This window comes from Poecilia latipinna, unplaced genomic scaffold (genome assembly GCF_001443285.1).
Source record: "Poecilia latipinna isolate Pla-1442-1.1 unplaced genomic scaffold, P_latipinna-1.0 Scaffold1731, whole genome shotgun sequence".
In the NCBI taxonomy this organism is placed as follows: domain Eukaryota; kingdom Metazoa; phylum Chordata; class Actinopteri; order Cyprinodontiformes; family Poeciliidae; genus Poecilia; species Poecilia latipinna.
Genome location: NW_015114347.1, coordinates 116,493 through 126,291, shown reverse-complemented (window position 1 = coordinate 126,291; position 9,799 = coordinate 116,493). Strand labels below are relative to the sequence as shown.

The window sequence follows — 9,799 nt, the reverse complement described above, 5'->3', positions numbered from 1 at the left end:
GACACTTTGATAAGAATGACTATATATGTAGTATAGGTGGTTACAGAGTATCTTGGTTTACATTTTTGGTTGGTGGTGTGCCTCGTGATTTTTTTTTTCAATTAAAAAAGTGTACCTTGGCTCAAAAGTGGTTGAAAAACACTGCTCTAAGCAAAATGACCCACAATTCTTAATAACAGAAGTCTGAAAAATGTGTTACAATTAACCAGTTTCAATCTGGCACTCTGAAACAGAAACTCCAGTGAGTCCAACTAGCTAACTATGCATGGCCCAAAAGTAGCACAGTACATACATCTTTTTATTTCTCTTTCTCACCGTTTACGTTTTAGTGATATACATAACAACAGAAACGTAAGTGAATTTTAAAAGAGCTATATCTAGAAGTTAGAGTCCTTGTCAAACGGCGTTTTGACTAAAGTCCAAAGGGTTGGAGTCCCAGTTGACGGCGTCTCAACTGAAGTTCTACAGCTTTTTGTTTATCTTTCTCACTGTTTACGTTTTAATGATGTTTTTTAAATCTCTTTCTCTTTCTCACTGTTTATTACATGCTGTTTTTATTTTAATTATGTAAAGCACTTTGAAACGCCTTGCTGATGAAATGTGCTATACAAATAAAATTTGATTGATTGATTGATTGATTGATTGATTGATTGATTGATTGATTGGATTCAATGAATACAAATGCATGCCACAGGTTTAAGATTTTACTTTAGTAAAAAAAAAAAAAAAAGCCGCCCACATCTGCTTTTCCTTCCACTTCTAGATAAAATAAAATCTAAATTTACGACAGACAAGTTTGAATTTCGTTTCTGTAACGTGACAAATTGTGAAAAGGTTCAAAGGGTATGAATACAAATGTGTTGCGACACGTTAGAGCAAGAAAAGGATGCCTGGAAGACATTCAGCTGCTCCTGCTTCTGACCCCTGGGTCGGAAGCAGCAGCAGCTGAATGTCAGCAGCTTTATTTATTTATTAAACGAAAAGACGGGGATAGAAATCCAAATATAGATTCTTGTATTTCACTAAAAGATTTGGCAATTCTACATAGAATCGACACTATTTAAAGAGGCAATGCAAGGAAATTAACCGGATTTTGACTACTAAACGGTCAAAATCTGGAATTGTTTTTCAACTCTTGTTCAGTCTCTTGAACAAGAGACAGTGAGCTTGTAGCAGAGGACCCTCAAATGTTCGCATCCATTTCATCTGTGTCTTGTGTGTGTGCCCTGACGTATAAGCGGAGCTTGTACGTGGGTTTGAACAATGCCGTAAGTCTGACAGGCTGCCATCTGCGTCAGAGCCTCCTGTCCAAGCATGGGACAGCGAGAAGACGTGGGAGCAGCTGACCGGATTCTCCTAAAGCCCCCCACCGACGGCCTCACAGCTGACGGTTACTAAGTTAGAGGAATCAGGAAGGAACGACAAAAAAATAAATCAATCAAAAAGGCCAGTTTGTATTATTCACTTAGTAAAATGTTCTTGTCTAAAACGGTCCACCCAGTGAGGTGATTCTTTAATTTGGTTTTTTGTGGGAAAGGAGGGAGGAGTAAGTCATGCTCTCAAATCACAGTGTCATAGCTGTATCACCTTTCTAATTATAAACCTGAGCCTTCACTCTCCCAGAATGGAAGTTTAGCCAGGCCCCTGTGTGGCCTAAAATTAGCCCCCCAATATACCCCCACTAGTAAGAAGCCTCTACCCCCCCCCGCATTGTTAACACGCACACACATGCGCACACACACACAGCGGGCCATACTGCAGTTTCTACAACTCTTGGAGGACCTCTCTTGTCTTTGCTTCCTACTTTAACAATGCCAACATCAGCGGGGCTAAAAGCAACTTAAGGTAGGGGTCTCGTGTTTTCTGAGTAATCTGTGAAGTTTGTCTTCTACTGACACACACACACAGAGAAAAGAAAAAAGCAATCAAGCTGCTCACCGTGAGTAAAATCAAAACTGATTTTCAGATGAAGTCGTCCTGACCCCGTCTTTGCTGGGAGTGTGACGATGGCCGTGGTCCAGCCTGTCAACATGAGTCTGATGGACGTATCGAAGATCTTCTCCCTGCTGCAGCCCAAGGAGGAGGACGAGGACGGCGAGCAGGCTCGGGCCTTGAACGACGCCGTGGGCGCCGACGACGCGCCTCTGCTCTCCCAGCTCCTCGCTCAAGAGAAATACCAGCGGTGCATCAATGCTCCGAGCGGCTGGGGGGTCCCGGTGACCCCGCTGCGCACCGCCGCTGCCCTCGGACACCTGAAGTGCCTGGAGGTCCTGTTGGAGCACGGGGCGGAGGTTTGTCGCCGTCACCGGGTGTGTGTTTATTGCTTTTGCTGCCCGGTCAACCCAATTATGAGAAAACACACTCAAATGGAAAAAGAAGTTGGCACCGATCTCCAGATTTATTTATTTATTTTTGGGGGGTATTTTAAGCCCACCGCGATAAATAATTTCGCACGAGCCGTGAATCAAACATCTAAGTATAACGGCGTGCGTAGTGAAGTAATTGCTGCACTTTGTTTACCGAGTGCCATTTCATACCAAAAAGTGCAGTCATCTCGGATGCCTCAACCCGCCGGGGTTATGTTTGGAGCAACGAAAGCAAGAAAATAAATCATTATTTTAAAGAGCCACCTCATGATTGGTTGAGGAATGCAGTTTAATTATATGTCATATTTTTTGCGCAGAAGTTGAAAAGTGAACAGAAAGCTCCCCAGAAGGCAAAACTATAAATGTAGTTCGACCTCAGAATCAAATATGGCTGCTTTGCAATGAAAAGTATTTGCAGTCAATACAAAAAGAAACTTCAAAAAACTATATTTTTTTTTTTTTTTGCTCTAAGCTGTAGCCTGATGTTAGAGGAGGGGGAGAATATTAAGTGAAATCCACTTTTTGGTGCTTTATGTCACGTTCTAATGTCATCCCCTCGTCAGAAACGTACCTCGAGAGCTTTGCCTCGATTCTTTTCATGTGTGTTCCATTCATGCCATCTAAATGCTCGCTCTCACAAAACGCTGCCTGTTTCCACACAGCTCCAGCCTCCAGGCGAGCTTCCGCCTCACAGAGCGCCCCTCCCCCACCCCTTCTTCTTCTTCTCTCTTTTTTTTCTCAACTACATCAGGCTTAGCAGCAGCAATTAAACACCTGGTGGAACTGAGAGTCTGCTGAGCTCATCATAGGAACGGCCTCTCAGTCCAATCCGCCAACGACTGCAAATGAATAACGAGAAGCATATTACGAGGACGCGTTTAAAGGGGCTGCGCGCAAGAAAGAGTAGAAGCTTCTTAAAGAGACAGAGGCGCAATTTCAAGCTGGCAAATTTCAATCCTGAACGTCTTTTAAGTCGCTTTTGATGTACAAGTCATTTTGAAGGTAACATAACTGCACCTGGATGTCGGTTCATAGCACAACGTGCCTGGAAAATACATAAATGTTCCTTTAAATAGTGTTAAAAAAATATATAAGTAGTAGGAAAAATCTTCAAAGTGTGGCTCTATGTTTGTGTTAAGGCTCCCTGATACCCCGAAATTAAATTCAGTGCAACCGTGTTCAGAATTCCCATAACTACTTTCGAACCTCCTACATTTTACGTGCACATTATTAGCATTATTAGCTTGCAGTGCAGGGCTTCCCCCTGAAAACCTGCTAATCCCGGTGGTATTGGCAGCCATGCAGCGGCCCACCATGTTTTTGAGTTTTGAGACAGGAAATTTGAAAATATGACCAGATAATACCTAAACATCAACTACAAAGTCTTAAAAGAGGCACATAAAAAAACAAAAACACAATTATAGTAAATATACATATTTTGCACTTCGGTTGTTAGCATGTCGACCAGTAAAGACAGGAAGTGGTTGCAGAGTTTTCATTCTCCCTATATGTTCACATACTGACCCTACTGTGTTGCCGTTGTAGTTCTATCCATTTCACCAAAGAGACACTATCACTGTTACCGTTCCATAAATAAACCTATAATAAATAAACAAACCTGGTGGTGGGGGGGAGGGCAGGTAAAGCCTGGTGGCCCGCCAGGCTTATGATAGACTGGGGGAAACCCTGTAGTGCTAAACTGAGCATATAACTTAGAAAATCTCACCTGCTTTTATGAAGGTGAAACTGGAAATAAAGTTGAGCTTGAAGTCATTCCCAGATCTAAACCTCCCAACTTTGGAGGTGAACAGAAAGCAGCAGAACAGCAGGCAGCAACACTGGTTTGTCCCTTGTCCTCTGTCATCCTGTTTGTGACAGGCATTCTCAAAAGCTTCCTCACTCTGACTCTCTCTGAGAAGTTCCTGATAAACCACAGATCACAGGGGTGTTTTTTAATAGCTTATCATGTAGGAGGGTTTTGTTTTTTTTTTTTAGCTTTTTATCTTAATGAGTTTCATTGTATTTACCTTGGAAACAATCAATAGCGAGATTTCTTTCTGCGCACCAAACTTGTGGCACAGTTTGAGAACAATGTGTGTTCTGCATGACTTTGTATCCACATCCCTACAAAGTGAACTGATTAGTTAGAGCCAACACTCCCGGTGAGTGAATCAGCAGTTTTTATCAGTGTTGCTGTCCTTGCTGGTGACCATTAGCTTAGCATATTGCCCCCTCATTAGAAGCTCATTGTGCTGTGGAAGCCTCCCAATGAACTACATTTTTTTTTTCTTTTTTTTATTGTAACAAGCTGCCGAATTCTTGGCCTTATGCACAGCGCTTGCGCAGACTAAACTCTTCCCAAACTTGGACAAACTACTAAAACATGTTCACTTCGATGCTGCATGCTATGGAGCTGTGCAGCGTAACGTTTAAGACTGCTTCAGTGTGTTATATCTTTAATCAGGTATTTCTGACAATAAACATTTTCTATTTATTAAGTGTGGGGTTCTCCCCCCACCCCCCATTTTTGTGGTGAGAAATCCATCAAATTTAGGCAAAGAATCACATGTTTTTCATTGAGTTTGGAGGTGTTTCCACCGATAATTTCAGTGTTTTGATCCCTTAGATATTTGGTCATTTCCTTTTGCCTTGTGGCATGGAGCTCCATTGTGCCGGAAAAATCCGTGATCATCATCAAATTGCTCCCGGATCATTGAGCAAAGTTGCTCTTGGAGGACATTTTGATCCCATTTCTTACTCATGGCAGAGTTAGTAGGCAAAATCATGAGTGAGGTAACTCGTTTGCACATAACAAGAGGCAAGTCCAAACATAAATTGTCTGAAGGCTTCAGTGTCAACGCTAGCATTCACCTTCTTTCCTCCACAGACAAGCATTTTCTCACATCCAGAAGACAACAATCCTGGTGTGTCCTTCTGTGTTTCAGTCTGTCCCCTCCATGTTTTTCTCCTTGAGGAAGAAACACACTAAACCTTAGTTAGTCCTTAGTTAGTTGCAACGTGTTTACCTGCCTACTCCTTTTGTTGCAGAGCAATGACGGCAGCACACGTTTTCTTCAAGGTTAAAAAAAAAGACGATTGGCTTCAAACACAAACCAATCGCATGTTCCAAAGCAACTCTTTGACCTCATCATGCAGTCACTGAAGTGATGCTGAGAGGTCATTTAGGGACAGGGCCAAAACAGGTTAAATCAAGCTTTCTGGATTAGGTACAATTTCAATCACTCTTCATAGCAGCCGAGACACAACTCAATCAACTCCCATAAAAACTGAAGGTTATTTCTGTCAGTCTCTGAACTTTTGGACACTACTGTACTCTACTATATGACTAAAGACAAATTAATCATAAATCATATTTCTGGAAAAAAAAATCCTACAAAACAACTTAACAGTTCCAGACAATTTGTTAAATTTTGATATGTGCGTTCTCCAAGGCCCGGTTGTTCCAAAATGTATTGATAAAACCAATTAACAAACTGTTAAAATATTAATAATTAGCAGTGTCTGCATTCAATAAGTAACTTTAACATTCTTTAACTTCTTAAAATACTATTCACATTGAGCAGTCCCTCCACGATTTTGTTTGACGGTAAATGTCACTTTTTGTTGGTGGCCACGTGACATCAAGTAAATCTGAAGCAAAATTGTAGAAGAAGTAAGAAATACTGCCACCTGCAGGTGAGAGTTAGCATCACTTAAATCCAGAGGTTTGACCATTTTTGCGAAAAACTTTGCAGTAAACCCATGTGGAATAAAAAAAAAATGCGCGAAAACGTTCGGGGATGTGTTGATTATGTGCAAGTTTCCGCAGAGGAACTGACTGATGCAATTTGGCTGTAAACAGATTAACAACTGCTTTGATTTCGTTGACAAAATATTTAAGCACAAAACCTTTGTAATTGAAGGTTATATTTATGTGTCACTCTCGAGTTGTATACCATTGTAGATCAAAAAATAAAACTGAAATTTTGAGAGTAACTTCAGAAAATTTCAAGGAAAACAATATAAGTTAAATTAATCTAAAAATGTGAGTTTTTTTCTTGCCATGTTTTGACTATTCAAACTCAGACATGTCCATGTTTTTTTTCTAAAAAATGTCTGTTTTTTTTTTTTTTTTTGGCAGAAATTTACTCATTTATTAATAGCTAAGGCCCTGATACGCCATACAAAAAACCTTACTGCCGAGTCATTGGGAGAAAGGCGGGTATAACCTAGCCTAGTTAGAAATAAATAAAAATAAAAATAATCAGCTCCTTCCTTGTATTACACTTCACTTCGTGCAGAGGGATTTATTGCTTTCTGGGGGTGTAAATTGTGTTAAGGTCTTGAATTTTACCCACTAGCTAACTGTTGCCCTTTGTGGTATGCTCCAGTTCAGCGTTTTAAGCTTACCTGAAATTGCCTGTGCTGTAAACAATGATCGTCCATTGCGAAGGGCCGACCTGGCGTGGCCAACACTGACGGATCGGCTTTGTTCACTTCCTCCGACTTCTTCTTCTTTAGATTTTAATGGCAGCGTGCATCCATTAGTGTTGCACTACTGCCATCTCTTGAATTTTAATACTTATCTTTTCTCAAATTCTCTGGGCTCTTCGACTAGGGTTACCAAGGGACCAGTCCCTATATATTTAAAGCCGGGGAGGAGAGAGAGAAAGAGAGACTGCGTTGTGTCCGTTGGTCTGTTACCCAGAAAGCAGTTGGGCACAATATCGCAACACCAACACCGTGAGTGAAACAATAACTGGGGCAGCCTACTATATAAAGTACTCGGGGACCACTATTTTATTATTACACATCCACATTTGTGGAATATGGACCGGGTTGCTACATTTAACTGCCAAATGCGGGATGGTTCTGTATTTTAAGGGACAGGTGGCAACCCTACTCACACCCTTACTGTAGTGAATCGGTGTGTGAATCCAGGGCTTCAGTTTTATGCTTGCTCTACCCTAAAACAACAGAATTTCCTTACAGGAAGTAACATTGCCCTCCCCCCCCTCCTTTTCCTTCAAAATCCAGATAGACGTTTTGGATGTGAAGGCCCAGACGCCTCTGTTCACAGCTGTGAGTGGGAAACACTTGGACTGCGTGGCGGCCCTGCTGAAGGCGGGAGCCGACCCCAACGGCAGCCAGTACAACAACTGCTCCCCGGTGCTGACCGCCGCCAGGGAGGGTGACGTAGACACTCTCCGGGAACTGCTGCGGTTTGGAGCCGAGGTGGACGTCCGGCCGAAGGTCCCCGAGTGGGCCTCCAACGCGACATCCTGCAGAGGGCCCCTGTACATCTCAGCCGTTTATGGACACCTGGGCTGCTTTAAGCTGCTCCTGCTGCACGGGGCCAACCCCAACTATAACTGCACGGACGAGAAGATGCTGGCCAGGATCAAGCAACCCAAGACTGTTGTGGAGGTGTGTCTCCGTTACGGGTGTGGGGTGGAGTACATTCAGCTGCTCGTAGACTTCGGGGCAGACGTCTATCTACCTACACTCATTATTGACAAAACTACAAAGCAGAATGAAGCGCTACTGCTGCTGCTCAGAGAGAGAGGTGAGTCTGATACATTTAAATTAAATGCTTCCTTCTGCAAATGGTTCACTGTTGTCATTTTTACCCAAACAGTTTGTCCCAAAACGCTGATGTCACAGGCCCGGCTGGCAATCCGAAGACACATCCCGTTTGCCGACAAGGACCCTGCAATAGACAGTCTGGACATACCTCTCGTCCTGAGGAACTACTTAAAGCACATAAACGCTGAACCTGAGTGATTTTAGTTTGAGTTTACCGTTTTTTCTGTTGTTCGATTTTCCTTGTTTGATTTTTTTCCCCCCCAAATTTCCTGGATGAACAGGACAAGACAAAAAAAAAAAAACTGTAGCAGCAGTTTTGTCCTGCCGCACTCCTTGAACTTCTCCACATTTTGTAACTACAACCACACTTTAGTGGTCAAATTTTGAGTGATAGAATAAAACACAAAAAGGAATAATTAGAATGTGGGGGGAAACAGTGATGCATGTTTTTCTACATCTTTGACAAATTAAAATTTTAAAGATGTGGTATTGTTTTTTATTCAACCCCTGATTCAATGCGTGGTAGAGCCATCTGCTGCTGCTGTAACGGCTACAATTTTTTGTTGTTGTTGTGGTACATCTCCAAAATACTGACATCTTTTGCACTATTTTATAGCTCTGACTCAAGTTCGACAAAAAGTAGAACATGAAGATCCATTTCCATCTTGCTGTTTTGCAAACCTAGAGGGATTTGGTCAAGCTTTAATTGAGACATTCTGGCACAAATTTATTAAAGGTATTCAAGAAAAAAAAAAAACAGTGTACACATTTCAGAATCTTATTTATATCGTTTTCCAATCTGTCCACAATCATGCACTACTTTAAACTATCTCATAAAATAGAAAAATATATTGAATAATGTGGTCATAGTCTAGTTGCACCATCTGGAAAAGTTCATTGTGGAAACATCACGCAGGCTGGTCAGGCTCTTTAGATCTCTCTGTGTGTTTCACCAACTAAGACAAAGGATTATCCAAATGTTGGGGGGGGACAATGTGTGAAAAGTGTAACACCGTGTCCGGCCACTAGAGACCACAGTCACACAGCACAATGCTGCTGTCCCCATTAGAGGCTCCTCATGGGCAGCTTGGATCATCCAACCATGGTGTGTTTTTGCATCAGCTTCAAGACCCCACTGAATTTAGACCCGACTGAAAAAAAGACACACACACACACACACACACACACACAGGCTGTCTGTAGCACACCAGGATGTCTCAGATCTCCGGGAGCAGAAAAGAAGAAGAAGAAAAAAAAAATCTTGCATCTTTGGACTTCAAAACATCAGGAAGCGGAGTGAACAGCCTACGATTCAGCGTGGCCAAGAGGGAGATACGTTTGCGTAACTCCCCATTACTTATTCATCGCAGCAGAGTCATGTGCAAGCTACCGTTTGTGGCTGGGAGTGTGTTGATTTCTTTTATTTCTGTGACGCGGTCGTGTTTATCTCATGCCCTTTAATCTTTCCTTTGTAACGTCTCCTGGAGTGAGTGTGTCATGTGCTGGAAACGGCTCCTACAAACAGGAGGTGATGTCACGCGACAGGAAACTCAACAACAATGCAACCCCGCCGTCCCCACTCTCACACACACACGCGCACACACACTGATGCCTCGACACGGCGTTCTGTAGAGGTTTTTATTTTCAACAAAAGTACAGCTATATCAGATATGGATTTAGTTTTTTTTTTCTTTACAGCGAAGTACAACATATTCCCAGTGCTTCTGATTACATCAAAACATATAATGTACATACAGTTGACATCTCCACTCTCCCATTCACAGTTTCTGGATTGAATAGGCATTATTTTTCAGGTTTTTATCCATTTCTACAACAAATAAAGGCCA

At 42.1% G+C, this 9,799-nt stretch overlaps 1 protein-coding gene across 2 annotated transcripts; it reads left to right on the top strand.

The window, feature by feature from the left end:
- Positions 1-1,638: 1,638 nt before the first annotated feature.
- asb12b (ankyrin repeat and SOCS box-containing 12b) lies at positions 1,639-8,438 on the top strand. 2 transcript variants are annotated; one of them, XM_015060633.1, is made up of 4 exons: positions 1,639-1,845; positions 1,998-2,291; positions 7,404-7,932; positions 8,005-8,438. In XM_015060633.1, the coding sequence occupies exons 2-4, from the start codon at positions 2,007-2,009 to the stop codon at positions 8,148-8,150; spliced, it is 960 nt and encodes a 319-aa protein (XP_014916119.1). In that variant the 5' UTR covers positions 1,639-1,845; positions 1,998-2,006; the 3' UTR covers positions 8,151-8,438. The 2 variants fall into 2 exon arrangements, with proteins under 2 accessions (XP_014916119.1, XP_014916117.1); XM_015060631.1 differs by having other exon boundaries at positions 1,644-1,845; positions 1,967-2,291.
- The last annotated feature ends 1,361 nt before the right edge of the window (positions 8,439-9,799 follow it).